Source organism: Pelodiscus sinensis, chromosome 4, assembly GCF_049634645.1.
Source record: "Pelodiscus sinensis isolate JC-2024 chromosome 4, ASM4963464v1, whole genome shotgun sequence".
NCBI classification, from domain to species: domain Eukaryota; kingdom Metazoa; phylum Chordata; order Testudines; family Trionychidae; genus Pelodiscus; species Pelodiscus sinensis.
The window spans coordinates 95,812,474-95,835,778 of NC_134714.1; the positions used below are offsets into that span (position 1 = coordinate 95,812,474).

General features: G+C 39.4%; 1 protein-coding gene across 1 annotated transcript; it reads left to right on the forward strand.

Moving 5' to 3' along the window:
- Nucleotides 1-2,026: 2,026 nt before the first annotated feature.
- ARL14EP (ARF like GTPase 14 effector protein) lies at nucleotides 2,027-15,266 on the forward strand. The gene is made up of 4 exons (XM_075927781.1): nucleotides 2,027-2,185; nucleotides 7,943-8,458; nucleotides 10,192-10,322; nucleotides 12,093-15,266. The coding sequence occupies exons 2-4, from the start codon at nucleotides 8,036-8,038 to the stop codon at nucleotides 12,319-12,321; spliced, it is 783 nt and encodes a 260-aa protein (XP_075783896.1). The 5' UTR covers nucleotides 2,027-2,185; nucleotides 7,943-8,035; the 3' UTR covers nucleotides 12,322-15,266.
- The last annotated feature ends 8,039 nt before the right edge of the window (nucleotides 15,267-23,305 follow it).

The window sequence follows — 23,305 nt, forward strand, 5'->3', positions numbered from 1 at the left end:
CTGTTCCAGGCACAAGGATTGTTAGGAAGAGATGGTATCCACCTAACCAAGGCTATGTCTACACTGGTGGCTTCTTACGCAAGAACATCTTCCGCAAGGGTTCTTGTGCAAGAACTCTTGCGCAAGAACACATCCAGACTGCTATATGCAAGATATGCTTTTGCTCAAGAGTATCCATGGCAGTGTGGACACTCTCTTGTGCAAGAAACCTCTGATAGCCATTTTAGCCATTGGGCTTTCTTGTGCAAGAAACCCCTGCCACGCATCCACACTGCACTCTTGTGGATGAGAGCTTACACCTGTTAGAAAAGAGCGTAGCTCTTGCACAAGAAGCCCTCTCTTACCACGCTTTACTGTAAATCTTCTTCTGCAAGAGTGGGTGGGCAGTGTTGATGCTCTGCAGAAGAACAGCCATTGTTGCACAATAACCCGTCAGTGTAGACATAGCCCAAGAGAGGAAAGAGCATCTTCACGGGCAGGTTTGCAAACCTAGTGAGGAGGGCTTTCAACTAGGTTAATTGGGGGATGTTCACCAAAGCCCTGACGTAAGTGAGGAAGTCAGACACCAGGAAGAATCACAAGGAGGAATGAGCAACAAAGGAGGACCCCTGATTCGGATGGAGAAGGTAGGGCAATCAACTAGTTATCTATGGTGTTTGTACACCAATGCGAGAAGCCTGGGAAACAAACAGGAAGAATTAGAACCCGTGGTCCAGTTAAAGGACTATGATTTGATTGGAATAATGGAGACTTGGTGGGATGACTGGCATGACTGGAGCACTGTCATGGAAGGGTATAAACTGTTCAGGAAGAACAGGAGGGGGAGAAAAGGAAGAGGAGTTGCATTGTATGTAAGAGAGCACTATGATTGCCCGGAGCTCCAGTATTTAGAGGGAGAAAAGACTGTTGAGAGTTTATGGGTTAAATTTAGAGTGGAAGCAACAGGGGTGATGTTGTGGTTGGTATCTGCTATAGACTGCCAGATCAGGTGGATGAGGTAGACGAAGCTTTCTTTGGACAACTGAGTGAAGCTTCCAGATCACAGGCCCTTGTTCTCATGGGTGACTTTAATCACCCTGAAATCTGTTGGGAAACCAATACAGCAGTACACAGACAATCCTGGAAGTTTTTGGAGAATATTGGGGATAACTTCTTGGTACAAATGCTGAAGGAACCGACCAGGGGCCATGTGCATCTTGACCTACTGCTCACAAACAGGGAGGAACTAGTAGGGGAAGTAGAGGTGGGTGACAACCTGGGAAGCAGTGATCATGAGATGGTAGATTTCAGGATCCTGACCAAAGGAAGAAAGGAGAGTAGCAAATTACACACACAGTATCGTGTTATTATTTTGTCCCATGGAGATGATCCATTCAGAAACATGCAGGAGTGACCTTATTTGGAATGGAATGTTTTGCTTCCTTTCAAAATGACTTTTTACAGTGTATTCACTGACACACCGTTTGGGGTACACTTTGTATACACTTTGGAGTTCAGATTTGGAACCCAAAACATGTCAGGCTATAGAACAGCTCTAATGAGGAGCTCCCCGCTTGCCTGGATCCAGCCCCCAAGGCTCAGCCCCGCCCCCCCTGCACTGGGGAGCCCCTGCTGGCGCTCCAGCTCCCCTGCTGCCCCACCAGGGGACAGGATCACTCCATGGGCTCTTGCGTGTGCGGAGGCCGCATCACGAGGGGTGTTTTATTTTGTTGCCTCTCGCTCGTGTGCAGCCCCCGCCTGCTCTTTCCCTAGGTCAGTGCCCCCCCGTCGGAAAAGGTTCCCGCCCGGGGTCAGAGCACTGGTGGGAGGGCGGCAGCTGACTCGGGGTTCCTGAGTCCCGCGGAGTGGCACGAGACGCCCCCTCGCTCCCCCCCCCCCCGCAACTTGCTCTCAGGGCCCATGACGAGCTACACGCGCGAGAGCCGCCGCCGGGCGCTAAGGGAAGCGTCGCGAGCTGCAACCCGCAGGCGCGGCTGCGCCTCGCGGTCACGTGAGCGGCGCCTACCCTCTCTCTCTCTGGTAGTGGTGCGGTGCGACGCTCTAGCCGCCCCGGCGTCCTCGCTCGCTGCTCCTCTGTGGTGCGCGGCCAGGGTTCATGGCGGCCCCTAGCACCGCGGTTCTGGTGGGGGGCCCTCGGGAGCCGGGTTCCGTGGCGGCACAAGGGCGGAAGAAAACCTACGGCAAGGTACGGGGCGGCCTCTGAAGGGGGCGCAGGGGCCGGAAGTGTGTGTGTGTGTGGTGGGGGAGGGGCAGAGGCGATGCTGGGCCGGGCCGGCCCTGTCTCGCGGCCTGCGTGTAGCCGGGTCTGCGGCGGGGCGAGGGGCGGGCAGCCGCTTCCTTCGTCGCCCTGAGCTCCGTAGCGCTGCGGAGAGCTGTTAGCTTAGCCCCGGCCCCGCTGCCTTCTGCTGCAGGCTGCGCCAAGCGGCCTCTCGCCTTCTCCGCCACGCGTTTAACTTGGGTCTCTCCGCCTTGTGGTGTGGACTCGCCGCCCGTGACTGTACATCTCTGTCCCCAGCGCTGCTTGCGTGCGCGTGTCTCTAATAAAGCTTGCTGTGCGCCGCGCGTTGTCTCTGTATCCCGTTTACTCTGACCCCGCTCATTTCCCCCTACCTCCTGCTCAGGCTATTAAATAAGAGCCAAGTGCAAGATAATTCCACTTGGCTAGTATCGTACTGAGATATATCTAGCAAGATAGGCTGGAGCTTTCCACATTTCCATTGTTTCCAAGCTTGCCAGAAGTAGTGGCTGATGCTGTCTCAAAACTAAAGCACATAAAAAACATCCAACATATTTTTAAAAAATGGGGGGCTAAAGCTAGTGCTACTGTTTGGATATAGATGAGCAATGAAAAGCACCAATTTGGGAATGGGGAGACCCAAAGTTGCAGCTTCTGGTTTGTTCTTCCATTTTTTCCTCATAACACAGTCTTATTGTCTAGTTGTATTTAATTTCCTACCACCTTTGCTTCAATTTTCAGCAGTGCTTCCCTGCTTTCCCACAGCACTGCTCCTTCAAGTATTCTTGGCTTGGCTTACATAAGTGCTTTATTGTGCCTTGAGCATCTGCATCCCAAATCATTTTGACTTGTTTGTTTGATCTGTTCAAGCAGTAAATTCCGATTCGGAAATCCTGGAGCTGTGAATACAAGATCTTTTTTTAAAATCTGGTTTTGCTGTGTGAAATTTTGAACGGTTTCATTTTGCATGTTTTAGGTTTAAAACAATTGAATATACTTCTACCTTTTCCAATTTTGAAATCCATTGGTTTCTATGTGTATACTAAGGATGTTAAGGACTAGTTGGCTGTCCTCCCCTTCCTTCCCCCCACCTCCTTGCTGTGTGAGGCAGCAAAGGGGGGGGGAGAGAAACAGGGTACTTCAAAGCAGCAGCACCGCACAGTTGATCCCAGGCTGAGCTGTGCAGTGCTGCCCGTTTGAAACACTGCCATGGCATTTCAAAGGGGCAGCGCTACATGGAGTCTAGGGTCAGCTCCATGCAGCACTAATTTGAAACACTACTATGACATTTGTGTGGAGCCCGGGGTCAGCTGGGGTTCCAGTGCAGAGCTGGTGGTCTGCTGGGGAGTCCCCAGCTTACCCGGGCTCCACGTGGCATTTCAAAGCAGCAGTGCAGCATGGAGCCCAGGGTCAGTGGGGGACTCTGATTCCCCCGCTGATGCCAGGCTCCATGAGGGCACTTCCACTTTGAAAAGCACAAGAGCCTCCGCTGGGGACTGATGTACATTTCAAAGCTGGCACTCGTGTGCAGCCTGGAGTCAGCGAGACTTCCCGCTGGCCCTGGGCTGCATGTGGAGTTCTGCATTCCTTCTTTGAAATGTACTGGAGCCCCAGCTGGGGCTCTTGTACATTTCAAATAGGAATGTGGAAGTGCCTTATCGAGTAATTGATGGAAATTCGACTATTTGATATTTAACATCCTTTTAGTGTCTGCCAAGCATGCACATGTAAATCAAAGGAAAATTATAAACTTACTGACCTATAAACTTTGTTTTATTGTTGAATGCACAGTGGTGTCCCATAGAAATGGTGCTTTCTCAAAGCAGATCACAGGTGGAACTTCAGGTACTGCAATTTTACATTAGTGCAGGTGTCTAATTAGTGCAGGTGCCCAAAAATAGCAATTGAAAAACTGTCTGGCAGTTTTGTTTTTAAGGAAAATAGATGCAGGCAAATAACAAGTACTTTTACTAATCTTATTTTAAATTCGTCTTTCAATTTTTCAACTTTTGAATGTATCTGCAAAACTGGGAGCTTGTTTCACCTTTTATCTAGGAGAGAAAGGAATCATTCAGAAATATACATGTAGTGAAGGATAAAACAAACGTTTTTTCTCTCTTGCACATACTCAGACCCAGACTATAAGTATACAGCTTACACCATTGCCAGAATCATTCCTTGTCTATTATAATTTTACCCAAAACACATTTTTGGTAAAGGCTGTTGAAAGAAATGTTTTATATTGAATGTAATTATTTGTATGGTCCTGTATGGATTATACTCTAAAATGTAATTTTTGAAGCATAAGATTAAAATATAAGTACTTATCTAGCAATTATTTTGGATAAGTGAAATCACTAGCAAAATAAAGCTTGAAAAATGTTGGAAATCTTAATATACTTAAAATAATCATTTCAGTTCCAGTGCTCCCTCTAAGCTGTGGGGCAGTACAGCTTCACAGGTGATTAATCAGCCTGCTTAGCAAAGAGCCAGGAGTCTCTCTGACTGGGCTGGGCTGATTGTTGCCCAGCAGCTTAGAGGGAACACTGGTATGCTCCAAAGCAAACCCTGATAAATCTGACTTGTTATATTCTCAGATGGTAAGTTCTGAAAACAAAAAGTCAAAAATTTATATACCAGCTATAAGACTTAAAGCTTTAAAGGCACATTGTCAAAGGGGAAGAAATAGCTTTCTATTGCTCAAAGTAAAAATTGAAATTCTTATAATTCAAAAATATTAGAGAGGAAAATATCTAGTTTGTTTATATTAAGCAAAACCATAAAACTGACTATAAATGAAGAATTGGCAGGTAAACAAACCAATCAGTCATTTTGGCCAGTTTCTGTGGCTCTCTTAAAAAAGCAATGGAGGGTAGAAAAATATATGAAAATAAATAGAAAGTTGGTGGTAAAGCCACAAAATTTGACAGGGGTTCTGGATCAAATTTTAATTGACTGCATTTTGGTTTGACAATGTTCCTTATAAAAATGAATGAAGAAATAATAATAGAAAAAATACAGAAAATCTTCCGATGCCACTAAGGCCGAAGACAAGTGTAAGCTAATACATAGAGAAATGGGAGTTATGTTGAAATGATGTGTCTTTTTTCTATGTATGAAACACTTTGATCCAAAATATCGGAAAGACTTACTGAATGTATGGAATTTATTTATAGTGGAGAACAAGAGCATTCTGTAAAAGTTGAAGTGGACTCCAGCCCATGAAAGCTTAAGCCCAAATGAATTTTAGTGTTTAATGTGCCACCTTAAAGACTTTCTGAAATATGTAAAAATTAATTCTCTGGTGTCATGGCTCTAGTTCAGATATATACACATTTCCAAATGAACATACAGATTATAAGAGCTTACAAATTCTAGTGACGTCCATAAGAATTTGAAATAAAAATTTTCTTAGCTCTTAAGTCCCCATTGGCTTCCACATTTTAGGTGATTGTAGAAACTGAAGTGTATGAAGTTACTTTCTGTTATGCAGACCTTAAGAGTTTTTCATGGCAAGAGTTTCAATCAGATCTCACTGTTGACTTTTCAGATGACCAAGAATTTTAATTGAGTGGAATCTAGATAATCTATGTTTGATTGTAAATACGTTCCTTAAAATATAGGATTGAGGGCTGTAGTCTGAAATCAGGCAGTCAGTGCATTTCAAAAATAGCTAACAAAAACATACTTGCTGCTCTTAACATGAAAGCCTCATATATTTTGTCAGTAGTGTCAAGTTTGTTTTTAACTTGCAATGGCACTGAACAGTATTGCTGAGATTCCTGATATGTTTCAAGATTTTTTTTAACTCAGAAGTTTAACAGAGCACATCTTAATTGCAAAGCCTATGATAAGGCACAAAGATTTTTAGAAATAATTACTATATTAAAAATGATTATTCTGTTGTATATTTACTTCTATTTTCAAACTGCTATAGAATTGTGTACTCAGGTGTTTTGATGCTCACTGAAAATAGTGCCTTAGCGAATCATTTGGTTTTGGATTATTTTACTTTTAGAAATAACTATCACATGCAAGACACCTGTCAATTGTGTCTGCAAAGAATAAATGGTAACACTTTGATATGTTCCTCATTTATTCATAATTGTATTTTAACTGCGTATTTAAATTGTGTGTGTGTATACACTTTCAACAAGTAACATTGATATTAAGTTTAGGAAAACTCTGAAGCATTACAATCAAGGGGATTTCTGCTGCAAAGTGCTGCATGCAATTGATTTTCAGTCTGTTTTTAAAAGACACATTTAGTCATTGTCTCGTCAAGAAACCTTTCTCTGCTTTAGACACTTAAATGATGCTAACATCTTCAGTGTATTGGTTAAGTCCTGAAACAGTTTCTATTTAAATATTAATGTATGTTGCTAGAGTATTAGAATTTTTGTGTGCTGAGTATCGTGCTTTTATTTTGTTGGAAGCGATAACTCAAATAGTGCAGAATACTTTTTTCCAGTGTACAGCTGGCTTTTGCTATACCTATCAATAAAGATTGGTAGTACTTTGTTCATATTTAGCAAAATAGGTACACTTCTTGTTAATGTTTTCTAATTTATATATTTGCCTAAACCTTTATACAAAAAGATCATATGAGTGAATTTATAACTCCAAATTAAGCTTGTGTTCTTAGTTCAAAATTGCTTGTGGGTGGGTGTGGAATTTTGAAAAGCAGATTATCTCACTACAGGTACGTCTACAGCAGTGTTGTTTCGGAATAACTAACATTATTCCGAAATAATATTGTCCAGTGTTTCTCAACCTTTTTAAATAAAATACCCCTTCAAAAAAATTATAAGTACCCCCAGTACCTACAGTTTTCAGACACACACATTTTTTTTTCTATCATTGCAACACATTTGTTTAAACAATTTAATCGTAGCTGGACGGGCGATGAAATTTTTCGATGTAAAAAGTACAAAAATAATAAGGCTCTGTAAAACTTAAAACACAAATTCCGTTTTCTCCAATTTTCAGATGTGTTGACGTACCCCCCAGCCTTCTCTCGAGTATCTCTAAGGGTACTCGTACCATTGGTTAAGAAACACTGACACAGTCCACATCTACACTACAAGCAGTTGAGCTGGAGGACGTCTTACTCCGACTCCTGTAATCCTCATTTTACAAGGAGTCTCCGACTTCCTGCTGTATAGACAGCACCAAAAGCCGAAATAAGCTATTTCAACTTAAGCTACGCAATTGATGTCGCTCAAGTTGCATAGCTTATTTCGGCTTTAGCCCTGCTGTGTAGACGTGCAACTTGCACCATTGATTTGCACTAGAAAATCTCAAAGCTTTTATCAGATTTTTTTTTAAACATTTTAAAGGGCTAAAATTGAGCTTACGCCTAGCTATGATATGTGTATTATACTAAACCACAGGGTATCTAAAGTAGTACTCTGGGAATTTATACTTCTCCATAGTTAAGTTTAGATATTTAAAGTAGGTCAACGTTTTACCATGGATTTGAATGAAAGCCCCTCTTCTGAAAAGAACATAATTATATAGTATGACTTTATTTTTTAATAAAATCCAACCTATCCTTAACCTTATCAAGTATAACAAAAAGAAATAGTATACTAATATTTAAAAAAAACTTAATTTTAGAATTTTTTTAATACTTGAACTTAGTTTCTCAAGCTCAGAGATAAAGTTTTGCAGCACAAATCTGATTGATTTTAATGATCTCTCCAGGGTGATCCTCATAGAAACTTCTAAAGACTACAAAGAATTGATTCTAGGCAAAGTAACAGTGAAATAAAATAACAGTGAAACTGATCAAGTAAGATGGATCCATGTTCAGTTGGAATTCAGCTCCAAGCTGCCAATGAGTGTCATAAGATATACTATACCCGTCATGCTGGCTTCAAGACTAAGCAAGATCTATCTTCATCAGATCTGCTACTACTTCAGCTTAGAACTGGAATGACTCTTTCTGAGAATAATACCATCTGCTTCCATCATGCAAAAATTTATATTGACAGATTTGAAGATCTGCAAAAATCATGTTGTGACCCATTTAACATACACAGGAAAGTATCAAAGAAAAACTTACGTTCAATCGACTTAGATGATGCAGCTTTTCTAAGTGCCAAGTTTGGAAGACAGTTTGTACCTGGTTGGAAGCTTTGTCCAAAGTGTACACAGATAATCAATGGAAGTGTGGATGTTGACACTGAAGATCGCCAAAGAAGGAAACTTGATTCAGACGTATGTATATGGGTCAATTTTTTTTCACTCCTCTAAACTCCACACGCTAATGGGGTGGGGCTTGACTGGAGTCCTACATAAAGAAAGCTCTTATCTTTTTTTTTTCTTCCTTAAAATGTGAAAGTGTTTAAAAAAAATGTACAAGAGATATTTATAAACCTTTTGGGAAAACTTGCCAATTAAATGGATGTGTTTTAAAGGGAGAGAGTCAATATCTTGTGTGTTTTTTATACTAACTTTTAAAATCTATTTTCTTATAGGACAGTCATTTAATAGTTCATGTCCTGACATTTTACAAAAAAATGATTTTTCTGTTCCCCTGTAAATGTTTAAAGGTCTTTTCTTAGGCTACTAGTAAGCACATTAGTAAAATTGAATGTAGACTGGGTGTACTTTGATGTGTTAAACTGATCCAGTTAAAGTCCACACTCTTCCCCGGCGTTTAAACATGGTTAACTTAGAAACATTAGTGTACACTGCCTGTCTACTATAGACATTTAGAAAATGTTGGCTAAATGTTTAGTCCCAGTCCTACTCTGGGACTAAAATATACAAAAAAAAATTAAACTGAAAATGCAGTCTTTTGTCAAAATATTGACTAATCAAACCAAATATGGATTATATAAATTGCATACTTCTTAAGTATTGCACACAGCATGGAAATAATTCTCATCACAAAAAATTGGCTGCAAGAGTTTATGGTAGACTGAGTACATGTGGTTTCAGTCCTACAAGGCCACTGTTCTAAGTCTGGTAGCACAAATATGCCAAACTTATAACATTACTTATGGTATTACTTGTCTTGAAGGCAAACAAGACAAGCTCATTTTTAGAAAGGCTGAATCATCTCTGTGTACATACATTGTTACAGACATGTGGCACAATGTTTATTCTTATTAGTTTTACTGTATGTCCTCAACTATCCAATATAATTGGGTTAGGAATTTTTGTATTTTGACTTGTCACTATTTTGACTGAGGTACTATCCAGAACATGTCAGGTTTCTTTTCATTAGAAAACATTTCATCAGAAGTTTAGTGGCATCATGGGAAAAGTTTTTTTTTTTTTTTTTTTTTAATTCTGTTAATCAGCTGATGTGTATGCTATTTACATTTAAAATTACAAGCCATTTTCCTATACATGTTAATATTTGGAGAGAATTGTCTTGATCTAGTGATGTGAGGAAATGAAACTGAAAAGGTTTTTTTCCTCTTACATATTCAGAAGTTATAGGAGAATAAATAAAAAACAAAGGACTTAATGGAAATAAAACCAATGTGCTAAATGTATTGTAAATGTTAGCTTGATTTTTAAAAACTAAGTTTGATGCTATGAGAGGAAAGATTGTTTCAGAAGGGTTGGCAAGTTTTGCTTTGAAATTGACACAACTGCCCATCTAGCTTTACGGCATTTCCCAAAACTATATTATAACACATCAAACCCTTATTAGGAAAGGATAGAGGTCAGAGTGAGGACTAGAAAATAAGAACCCATTATAGTTATCAAAGTAAGGCTTATATTACTGTTTATTCACTCGGGATGGTACAGTTGCTTCATGTAATGGTTTTCTTTAAAGATTCACATGGTCCTTTCCTGATAGATGCAGCACTTGGGCCCAGCTTTGTGCTTAACAATTTACCTGAGGCTTCACAACATCCCAGCTTGATTGTCAACTCATCTGTGGATTTGGCTTGGTATTAATATTTAAAATTAAAATTTCTATCTTGGTTCAGGGGCGAACAGCTAAAGCTTTGAAGTCCTTGCAGTTTGCTAATCCAGGACGACAGACTGAATTAGCTCCAGAAAGCAGTAAAAGAGAAAAGAGAAGGCTACAAACAAAAAGCACATCGGTTAATTCTGACAGGTGGGCCGTTTTACTATGTTAATACATATTTGAAATGTTGGTTAGGGATGTTAGCACAAAGTATTAATGATTACACAACTAAATCATGGCAAAGCTCTCAAATTAGACAAAGCAACTATTTCAAACAAATTCAGTATGTTTTATGTATAAATACTAAATTCATTATAATTTGTCACACTTCTAAAGTATAAAACCCAAATCAAGATACTTAACACTAAAGGGAACTTTAGAAAAATGTCTAGTAATGTCTAGTAATATAATATATGTATGTAAATCTGCCATGTTAGAGGATTACCCATCAATTTGGTCAACACCCTGTAACTTCAGTTTTTATTTTGTGATTTTTCAATCACACACACACACACACACACACTCACACGGCTTTTTATTTACACTTTTTGGATTTCCTAGAATTAACTAGGAAGTAATCTAAGTGAGGTGTAAAAGGAATATTTCTACTGTTGCCAAAAGTACTATATCTCGCCAAACTAAGTGATTGGGCAACAAAATGGCACATGAAATTTAATGTGGATAAGTGTTAAGTAATGCACATTGGGAAAAATAACTCCAATTATATGTACAGTATGATGGGGGCTAATTTGGCTGTGACAAATCAGGAAAGAGATCTTGGAGTTATTGTTGATAGTTCTCTGAAAACTTCCACACAATGTGCAGCGGCGGTCAAAAAGGCAAATAGGATGCTAGGAATTATTAAGAAAGGGATAGAAAATAAGACCCAGAATATCTTACTGCCCCTGTATAAAACTATGGTACGCCCACATCTGGAATACTGTGTACAGATGTGGTCTTCTCACCTCAAAAAAGATATTTTGGCCTTGGAAAGGGTCCAGAAAACGGCAACTAAAATGATTAGGGGTTTGGAATGGGTCCCATATGAAGAGAGGTTAAAACGACTGGGACTTTTCAGTTTAGAAAAGAGGAGGGATATGATAGAGGTATATAAAATCATGAGTGGTGTGGAGAGGGCGAATAAAGAAAAGTTATTTATTAGTTCCCATAATAGAAGAACTAGAGGACACCTAATGAAGTTAATGGGTAGCGGGTTTAAAACTAATAAAAGAAAGTTCTTCTTCACACAGCGTGTAGTCAACCTGTGGAACTCCTTGCCAGAGGAGGCTGTGAAGGCTAGGACTATAACAGAATTTAAAGAGAAGCTAGATAATTTCATGGAGGTTAGGTCCATAAAAGGCTATTAGCCAGGGGATAGAAATGGTATCCCTGGCCTCTGTCTGTCAGAAGCTGGAGAAGGATGGCAGGAGACAAATCGCTTGATCATTGTCTTTGGTCCACCCTCTCTGGGGCACGTGGTGTTGGCCACTGTCGGCAGACAGGCTACTGGGCTAGATGGATCTTTGGTCTGATGGCCATTCTTATGTTCTTTTATTGTGTATATTCTCTGAAATGCAGCTATACCTTTTGCAAAAGATTATATTATTGTACTAGTAAATTGAGTTGCAAGTGGCTAAATATGGAATTACGGTAAGAAAGAGATTTAGAACCTTCTTGTTACCAATCTTCATACAAGACCATTATAAAAATTATGCTCTTGTTTTCAGAGTTCAGATTTTAATATACATGGTTGTCAATAAGCAGTGGAGTATATGTATGCTTAGTGACAAACGTTCTGCATGAGAACTGCTGATCAAATTTAATTCCTCTCTTCATCCATTGCTAACTGTTGGTAATCAAGATAGCTGGAAGGTATTCTGTTATGAATTTTGGAAGTAACAGCTGCTTTTTATTATTCAGGCAAGTAATCCCAGCAAAGAGTAAAGTCTACGATAGCCAGGGACTGCTGCTTTATAGTGGCATGGACCTCTGTGACTGTCTGGATGAAGATTGCCTGGGATGCTTCTATGCTTGTCCCAAGTGTGGATCCAACAAATGTGGAGCTGAATGTCGCTGTGACCGCAAGTGGTTATATGAACAAATTGAGATAGAAGGAGGAGAAATTATTCGTAATAAACATGTGGGTTAACTGTTTTTGTGTTGGGTACCAATATTGAATTTGGTCAATGAAAATCTGTGGAACCTATCAACGCACATGAACAGTCTATTGAGACTTACAAATTCACTGTTTGATATGGTTTTAGAAAGGTTCTTATTTATAGTAATTGTGTATTGTCACACTTCATTCCACCTTGTACTCATCCATACAAACCAGTGAAAAGGCTGGATCAATGCAATGATTGATTGTTCAGTAGGAGTTTGAAACTGAATAGCTGGTTAATTGCTGAAAGAAGTTTGGGATTAATTGCTGAATATGTCCTGCTGTGTAGAGGGGGCTCTTTCTCCTTGCATCTCTCCTTTCTCACTTTTCCCCTTGAAAATTTGGTTTTCCTATTTGTTTTTACTGTCCTCTTAAATATATACATCTATTTCAATTTAAAATGTATGCAGTGGCAATAATGGCAAGTATTAGCAGGTGTGTGTAGTAAAAGTAAATACTTCATTTTCTAAAATGAGACTTGGGATAGGGATGTAAGCAACTAGTCAATTACCTGATAAGCATAAGCTTATCGGATAGTCGAGTAGTGACTAGTCACTCTCCCTCTCCCTGTCAGAGGCAGCAAAGGGGGCAGAGAGAAGAGCCAGTGCTGGAGGGAGCTGGCTTAAAAGCCAGTTTGTCTCAGCCCCATCTCCATCTCCATCTCCACAGGGCAGGCAGGGGAAGCAGAGGCACAATGGGGAAACAGTGTGAGTGGGGACTGAAGCAGTCTCCATTTGCGCCAGGTTCCTACTGCTGTGCTGCTGCTTCATTTCAAAGCCTGAAGCACCACAGTCGGAACACACTTGTCCCATGGGCAGCTCTTACTACATTTAAAAGTCTGAGGCACAGCCGGGATCGCAAGTGCCCCACCTTCCCTGTATCAACTAGTTGACTAGCTGATTAATCAAAATTTCACATCCCTAATTTTGGGACTGTTATAACATACTTCATTTAAATATATAACAATATAGGGGCTAAATCAACATGTTCATTGCACTAGTTAGCTATAGATGTACTTTTAGAAATAAGCTTTGTCATAATTACTTGGACAGTATTAATGGGTGCTTTCTCACATGGCAGTTCATAGTTTCTTCTAGATGCACCATTGTAAAAGAACGAGTATTTCAAGATGGAGAAAATTCTGGTTTTTAACACCAAAGGTGTTACAAACCCATAGTTTTGGAGCTTAATAACTGGGTTGTTATTTAAAATAAAAAACCTTTCCTAAATTAATCTTGGCATACACTGTGTTGATTCAGTTTTGTAATAAAACTCAGTGATTCCTAATGACACGAGCCACAGTTATGGACTCTGGAGTCTGCAGCAGATTGTTTAAGCAGATCTTTCCCAGGTAACCTGTCTGTGGTCTGTCTTCTGTTTATTTGGTTGTTTTCATTGGGATGAGGGGCAGATGCCTTTGTTTTGAAGATACCTTAGTATTACATCACATTTTCTGTGAAATGTTTGGATAGCTGTTCAGAAGGCTAGATCATCTTCCCTGCTATGGCTACTCTGCTTCCACTTTAAACAGTCATTTGCAGATTCTCCCTAAATAGTTGTTTACAATCATACAGTGCTCTTATAACCTCTAACTTCTTGTCATCAGTTAGGATAGTGGGTATGGCCAGTTGCTGACCGTACCCTTGGAAATTATGGGTAGCTGACACAATGTAGAACAAGCTTAGGGCTACTCACTTAAACTGAGGAACTGGATAAACAGTGGGCAAGAGCTATCTTTGCAGCCCACTTCCTAAACTGAACTGGGCGAGCAAAAGCGCAATCTGGCATACATCTTACGTTTATGGCCATGTACATGTGTGTGCATCTGGACTGTTGTGCTGCACAGTAACTATTTCCATAACGTTTGCTATTACCATCTTATAGACTTTGTTTCTCTCTTCAGGTACAATGGTGATCCTAGAATATGAAATTACTTAGTGATATATTTCTATAACCATCTGCCAGATTAAATATCTAGTTTTACCCAGAGACATTTTTTCATATTGTTTACAGTTGTCACTGCATTGACATAATTTAATATACTGCTTACTGTAAAGTCTTGGGGTTTAAATCATTTAGACTTTTAAATTCTGCAGTAAATAAAAGTTCAACATGGCTAATGCACAGTAGACTGAACTGCATACTTTAATCCTTTTTTAGATAAAGGTTTACATTACACATGCCACTGAAAATAGTCCAAATGTCTTTCCTTTGCTTAGACTAAAATAGCTAAATTGCTGTGCAAACCAGTTGAGTTTCAATAATTTCAAACCAAAGCGTAAATTTTATATTTCTAGCTTCAGTCAGAATTAAGATTTCACATCTGAGTGTTACAAAACTTCTGAAAATTAAATTTTAGTAGAAATGCTAATAAATTCTTAACAAGTAGAACCTAGCAATTGTCCTGTGAACATAGCTTTTTTGAATAGGAGAACATTTTGTACAGTCTTACTGTGGATTCGGACTTATTTTGTCCAACTTGCATATATTTGGACTATTTTACATAAATTTTGCTCAAATTTTGCTTCATTTTACATAAATTTTGCATGTAACTATTGTCTTTTGAAGGATTTTCTTGGTAATTGTACATCTTATAATCATGACATTTTACCGTTTAGATATTTTCATTTCTAGAAAATAATGTGAAACTCAGAAGGTTTGCAGCTATAGATCAGATTTCTGGTTGGATATACATTTCTTCTGTTAACTTCATGGGTTATGCTGACATCTGCTGGTACTGATGAAACATTAAACTTCAGTTTAATCTGCTTAATTTAAAAAAAAGTTGGCTATACTTTTCTTTTACCATTGGATTTTTGATTAATTGAATAATTACTATGAAATGGATTGTAAAAATCTTTTGACATTCTAGCTCCTGGTAAACTTTCTGGAGCATCACCACATTAAAGCACTCTTACACTATCTTTATGCAATCAACTTTACAAGAAGTCTTGTAATTTTTCATAATCAAATATAACTATAAATGACTGTCACTTTTTAACTTGGTCAAATGTAGTTAGTCTTTCAACTTACTACTTCCATAGTAAAGTTTCATTTAAGTTCAAAAATTTATATAAGGTAAAAATTGTCTTAATTACTATACACATAATTTATGTGACTAGTATTAGACTAAAGTACCCGGTTTTCCGATGAATTTGTAAATGGTTGCTTTAGATAGGAGTGCCTAACTCCTAGATAGTGAGAGCTGTTAGCACAGGTATCACTGTGACAAACAGGTACGTTTATTGTGCTCTGGACAAATACCAATTTTTCATTCTAGTACAGGCATGGGCAATAAGCAGCCTGTGGTCTGGACATGCTTTACCAGGATTAGTCCCTGATGAGCTGCCGGCACTTTATTTACCTGTTCATCTGAAGGTACAGCCGCTTGCATCTCCCGTTGACTGCAGATTGCCTTTCCCAGCCAGTGAGAGCTGTGAGAAGCAGTGTGGGCTAGGGATGTAAAATCCTGTTTTAATTGGCTAACTGGGTAAAGCTATTGTTTTAACTGGTTAAAGGGGGATGGGCTTAGGAGCCGCTCCATCCTGAAACCCTGTAGGCAGGAGTTGCTCTATCCTGATCGGAGCAGCCCCTGTCCACTGCGGGCCCCCTGCAGGGCTGGAGTATTCTCTTGCCTGCAGCAAGTGATGAGCTGCTCCAGCCCCCGCCAGTTAATCTTAACTAGTAAGCCTCACCCATTAAGGGTGGGGCTTGCCAGTTACTGTCACGTCTCTAGCGTGGATTGGGGTACCACTTCCTGTAGCTCCCATTGGCTGGGAATGGTGATCCACAGTCAATGGAATTTGCAAGTGGCTGTACCTGTGGATACACAAAGTACCAGTGGCCCACTAGGGGCTAATCCTGGGGAACCACATCTGGCCTGTGGCCCACTTATTGCTCACCCCCATACTAGGCACTTTGTTTATCAACTTGGTTTTATTCCTCTCCTTTTTAAAGCTTAAAGATTATATGCTGTTTGATCATGTGGGGAATGCTCAGAGATCTCCAGCTTCATAAATCTGAAAATGTTTGTTTGGTTACTAGGGATGTTAAAAGTTGTGCATTAGGGTAACCATGTAACTACTGAAAATCTCATTGGTTACATGGTTACTTGTGCTAAGGGCTCTATACTTTATTGCTATATACTGCAGAGCCCGCAGTGAACCCTAGAACATGAGGTGACAGTTGCCTGCTTGCTTGAGTAGTGACAGCCTGTAAAATAAGATCTGCCTGTAAAATAAGCTCTTCGTTGTTGTCTATATTGTATTACTAGAGCTGATGTCAGAGCTGTCCAACTGTGATTCTTAAAGGTTGATTTACCATTGTCCCGAGGCCTTCAGTATCTGCTATGAAAAGTACCAGGCCACACTGGTGTCATGAACTGGAACGAACAGCATGTTAAAGAAAAGTGTGTGTGTGTGTGTGTGTGTGTGTGTGTGTGTGTGTGTGTGTGTGTATATATATATATATATATATATATATATATATATATATATAGTGTATACGTATAGAGGGGGGAGAGAGGGAGGAAGAAAAACACACGCAATGGTCATAGTACAAGGTAAGAAAGCAATGGCTCTCATTTCACCTATGGAAAGTGGCTTATGGTCTCCAGATCCTGGTAACATTCATTCTGAATGACTCCCACCACTGCTGTTCTTTTGCTTAAAATGAAAGCCACACTCCTGTGCCTAATGAGTTTGTTAGTATAGCACATCACAAGGACTGGAGACTGCTTCAAGGGAAAACTGGTTGAAGCCTGATGAACCAGAAAGAGAGGAAGCAGACCAAAATCATAATTTGAGACACAATATCGCTTTGGTGATTGAAAGTGGGAAGCTGCAGAAAGAAGGTAAGAAGAAAACCATCTAGAGTGAAGAAATGTAAATACAAGAAATGAACACAACAGTTTGAAACATGACCATGTGATGACTGAGAAGATGTTGGCCCATGGAGCCATTGTTGCATTCGAGCCTAGTCTCCTCCACTATATACAATGTTAATGGGAATGGTTCCTTAATATCTATCCTTCCAAACAGCTATCTATCATGGGGAAGTCTACAGTCCAAAACATGTTTTCCGAAGTGCCATTCCTGTGTTAGAGTTCTGTCTTAGACTATAATCTCAACAGTGCACTTGTATCAGCAGTGACGAATATGGATGATTTAGCTCCACCCACTGACAGTCAAGTGGGCTTGGTTTTTTTAGGTACGTTGAACACCAAATCTGTCCAGACCGTCAGACAGTGTTTCAGCAGTGGATGTACAGCCCCACTCTAATCTGCCCTTCTTCAATTCACTTGTTGGTGTTACTAGACACAAACCTCTTCATTTCCTCTGTCGAGAATTTATTGTAACCATCTCAGAACACTCCAAATGCTATTTTCATTAGTGCCCTCATCTGCCTTCACGTTGTCAAACCACAAATGCCAGAAGCTTGAGGATTCAACCTAAACTGATGGCAGGTGCCCATGCTGGAAAATAGCCAGTTGAACCCTGAGGCAGTGGATTCTGGGATTTGCATCAGAAATCCAATAATTGTAGGAAGAGTGGTGAGAATTCTATAAAAGAACCTCTATTTTAGATGATGGCAGCTCTCTATAAAAGAACCTCTATTTTAGATGATGGCAGCTCTCTGAGGCACTATGTAATAGCTGCCAAGAATGGACTCTGAGAAAACACCATTGTAATGGTATATCCGGCTGTAGTGTGGATATAAATCAAATTGTGCACTTGTAAATTGTTGTTTTGATGGTGCTTCTAAGAAGTATCATAGCTGGCTTTGCTGCCACAGCTGTATTGCAATGTGGATGAACTTTTTACCTGTATTTCATTTGAAATCTTGATGGAGCAAGCACATAGAAAAGACTCCTAGACACTTTTTATCCACTGCCAACATTATACTGTAGATACAGAATCACAAGATAGAGAAACCCTCGCACCACAAAGATTAAATTTCCAGTTTATTTCACTCAGACCGTTTGAAGCTAAAGGGTTTTTAAAAATAAACTTCACAGTCACCTTTTGTTTGATCAATACTGTCAGATTTTTTTAAAATCCCAAAATTGCAGTATGTCCACTAAAATGTCCATGTATCTCTCTAACCATATGAAAAGTTGTCCTCACACTGTTACTATGCCCTTATTTTGCTGATGTATGGTTGTCACTTTAAATTTTGTTTTTAGAATAGTCCAAAACCCCACTTTTGTTACTCTTATCATAACAGAAAAGCAAAACCTTTTAAAATCAAGTTCTACAACCTTGAATTTCACATGCATTAAAAATACAAGGAATAATGACAGATAAGTCGTTGTTTAAAATTTGTCATTTACAAAAAGTTTGCAAGTCCAAAATTAGTCTAAAGGTGCCATCTAAAGTTGATGTACTCAATGAATTAGTCACAAAGAGCAAATTATTTTCTATATGAATAGCACTCTCAATACACATCAGTTGAGCTATGTAGTAGTTGGGCGCTTCTGGCTCATGATACTTTGAATACAACGTGTTGCATACTTTTTTGTTTTTTCTCACCTGTACAATATTCTGAGTATGATATGAATACCACTTTCGGACTAATATAACTTGTTTGAAATCAATGAGTGTTGTCTTATTTAAATAAAAGTTAGATGAGGCCCTTTCTAGCTAAGATATGATCTGCTCTATTTTTCCTGGGAGAGTTGATGGTTTTTACACAGTGATAAAACATTTCCTGGGATTCTGTCTGTCTAATTGATTCAGCAGCTAATGCTTCTATCATGGGTATAGCAGATTCAGGTAATTAATTATTGAGAGAAGGGATTTTGTTAATGTCTGCCAACACCTATGCTACTGAAAGGCATAACATAAATAATGCATGAATATTATATTTTAGAGAAATGAGTTGGGGGTGAAAGTGAGTGATACCTCCAGCAACTAAAAAAATAGTTCCGCCTGCATAAGTACTCTTCTTTCCTGAATGGACTGTAAAGACTCATTTTACAAATAACCAATATTAACTGCCACCTGTCAGCTTTTTATAGCATTCCCCCTCTTACTTAATGCAGTCTTTGTCAAATTTTAAAAGGTTTTGGATGCTTTTTTCATTAATTGACTTTTTAGGCTCATGAATAAGATTGGATAACACTGGTGCTGCGCATTTGATATGGACAGCTTCTACCTGTACAGATCTACAAGTGAATTTCAAGCCTGACTTTTGACCCTATAAATGCTTCACAGTGCAGAACTGAAGAACAGAAATTAAGGATCCGGTTCCAAAAGAACAAGAGTGTAGACACACACAAAGCAGCCATGACAGTACACCTGACCTGGCTATACAATTAGGCTAAGTCTACACTGGCCCCTTCTCTGGAAGAGGCATGCTAATTTAGAACTTTGGAATAGGGAAATCCGCGGGGGATTTAAATATCCCCCGCGGGTTTTAAATAAACATGGCCGCCGCTTTTTTTCCGGCTTGGGGAAAAGCCGGAAAAAAGCGTCTAGACTGGCGCGATCCTCCGGAATAAAGCCCTATTCCGGAGGATCTCTTATTCCGCAAGTAGGAATAAGAGATCCTCCGGAATAGGGCTTTATTCCGGAGGATCGCGCCAGTCTAGACGCTTTTTTCCGGCTTTTCCCCAAGCCGGAAAAAAAGCGGCGGCCATGTTTATTTAAATCCCGCGGGGGATATTTAAATCCCCCGCGGATTTCCGTATTCCAAAGTTCTAAATTAGCATGCCTCTTCCAGAGAAGGGGCCAGTGTAGACGTAGCCTTATAGTTACACAGAATATGACAGAAATTGAATATTTACTTTTGGTAATGTGTGTCCTTTTGAAAATCTGTCCCATAGGCTACGTCTACATTGGCCCCTTTTCCGGAAGGGGCATGGTAATTTTTGAAATCGCAATAGCGAAATGCGCGGGGGATTTAAAGATCCCCCGCGGCATTTAAATAAAAATGTCCGCCGCTTTTTTCCGGCTTTTAGAAAAGCCGGAAAAGAGCGTCTACACTGGCCCCGATCCTCCGGAAAAAAAGCCCTTTTCCGGAGGATCTTATTCCTACTTTTTCCTCTGGAAAAGGGCGCTTTTTTCTAAAAGCCGGAAAAAAGCGGCGGACATTTTTATTTAAATGCCGCCGGGGATATTTAAATCCCCCACGGATTTCCCTATTGCGATTTCAAAAATTAACATGCCCCTTCCGGAAAAGGGGCCAGTGTAGACGTAGCCTAAGGGTGTATCTACACAGCACCCATAGCTTGAAATAAGCTACACAATTTGCACTACACAAATTGCGTAGCTTATTTCTAGTGTATTTCTAAATAGCTTTTTCCGTAATTGGACAGCGTCAAATTTCAAAATAAACCTCTATTCTGAAATGTCCCTTAATCCTCTTGGAATGAGGTTTACAGAGATGTCAGAATAGCGTGCCTATTACTTTGAAAGGTATTTCGAAATATCAGGCACACTGTCAATACATGAAATAGCAATTTTCGGATATCAGAAACATCCCGAAATAGTGTCGCATTGTTCATTTACCCTAAGGGACTTGACCATCTTCACAAATGGATGAAACCATAATGAGAACACATGAGTCTACTTTGAATCCTGTGCTCAAAGCATGAGAGAGAGAAAGAGAGGTGATTGTGCACAAAACCATTTCATATGATTTTGGAGTTTTTTAAATTTTCCTTTTTTTGTTTTCCATGGTTTTTTATCTCTTAGGTTTAAGGAGTTGCTTTCTCAATTGCATTTATTAAAATACAGACCTCAGAAGATCTCACCTGGCAAAATTCCATTGCATTCTGTAGGGACTTAATCCAAGTTTTGCCTTACTCCAGGTCAGCACCTTTCCCCAATAATTCTTTATCCAATGCTCTGGAAGTTTTGACTTGGCTTCCAAACTGACTGATCTTGTTGGGAAATGAAATTGATTGGGGTGACAGGAATAACTGTTTCAACACAACCCTATAATTGGATCAAGTGTTAAAAGCATCTATAAATTTTAAATATTAGCATTAATGCAATAGGGGAGTGTTTTAGCTTCTATTGTTCCAAGTGACACCTAAAATTACTGTAAGAGGAAAAAGAAACTGGATAGCAAATGCTTTTCTTATTTAGGTTTATTTTTTATTATTTTGATGTCAACTTGTCCTTAGTCAACACTGAATAGTTTTCTATTGGGAATCAACCAATCAATCAGTTTAAAATGTTACTGCTGTAGTTGTTACACACACAAACAGGAAAGACAAACAATTTTAAAATAGAAAAATATAACACCAAACTTTGCCAAGGGAATTGACACCAGAGTACTTGAAACTAGTTTTATTCGTTTCCTAAACTGGCTACATTGAAAGTTGCAATGTCCTTTGATATATAAACTATAGTAGGGATGCTATAGAAATAAATATTCACTATGATGATAAACTGCAAATCACTTGACTACGTCTACACTGCAGCACTATTTTGGGATACTGGAGGTATCCCAAAATAGCTATTCCACATTTTTTGAGCGTGCCCGTATATAACTGGCTCACTATTCCAACATCTCTGTAAACCTCATTCCACAAGGTGTAAGGGGCATTTCAGAATAGCAATTTATTACAAAATAAGTGCTGTATAGACAGTACCACATTTTGAAATAATCCATGCAATTTATGTAGCTCAAATTGCGTAGCTTATTTTGAGCTCTGGGTACAGGGCAGCCACACCCTTATTTTTAGTTTTAAACCTCACCAATATTCTTTTTAAATGGACTAGTTCTTAAGTTTTAGAATGGCAGGGGCTCTCTCAGATCCAGCAGAGGGCACTGTTTTACTATGAAGATGAATAGTTACATTTCCAAGGTTAGTATCACTACATATTTACCAGCGAGTGTACAATGAGACTCCACGGGGGTTCAGGGAATCTACAGTGGCAGAACCATTCAGGTTTGAAGCCAAAGGCAGGAAATGGACTTGTCATCATGTAAGTAAGGTTGCAGGATCAGACCCTTTAGATTGGCACAGTTTTAAGTATGAGTTAATATTACAAGCAATAGAGAAATCAAAATATTTATGCATACTTTATGTATGTTGACTTTTTTCAAACTTTCTGATAGACCTTTAGCCTCTCAAGGAAACAGCTCTGTAGCTCTCCCTTTTACACAAAACGATTTACAGTCTCTCTCAAGCTCATCTGAAGTGGGTTTTTCCCACGAAAGCTCATGATTTTATATATTTTTTGTTAGTCTCTAAGTGTGCATCTACACAGCAGGGCTTAACTTGAAATAAGCTATGTAAATTGAGCTACGTCAATTTCATATGTTATTTCGAAATAGCTTATTTCGAAATTGGGAGCGTCTACACAGCACTTATTTCAAAATAGAGCACTCTTCCTCCGACTTTCTTTACTCCTCATACAATGAGGGTTTCAGGAGTCGGAGTAAGAAGTCCTCCAGCTTGACACTATTTTGACATTGTTGAAATAACTGCCTGCTGTGTAGATATGGACTAAGTCATTCTGAAATAACTCTAGTGATTTCAAAATAATGTTGCTGTGTAGACGTACCCTAAGGTGCCGCAAGACTACTTGTTTTTAGCATCTCTTAAGTTTGCTAAAGGTTTATGACCATTAGTTCATAATTTGGTCAGACCTCCTCCTGTCTCTTCCCCTCCACCATTCCCCAAAGTCACTAGATTAGCTTATATTTCTTCTCAATTGCCTGATCTCCATGACTCAGTCCTGCATAACTTACCAGAGAATAACAGTTGTCAACGTCCACATTATTGTAGTGGTGCCATGCATGCTGTTACAGTTACGAATGTCAATTTTTCCAGTACAAGTGCCTTTCATAACTGGCAAGCTAAATGGGCCTTTGACTTTCAGTTTAAAAAAAACGACTTCATATCCACTTGCCATAGATTCCCTGCAGACTACAAGGTGAAGGTGCTGCAGCAACCTCTCAGGGCTGCAGCAGATTACTCCTCAAGTCTCCTCCGCCAAAATATAGCCTATTGTTT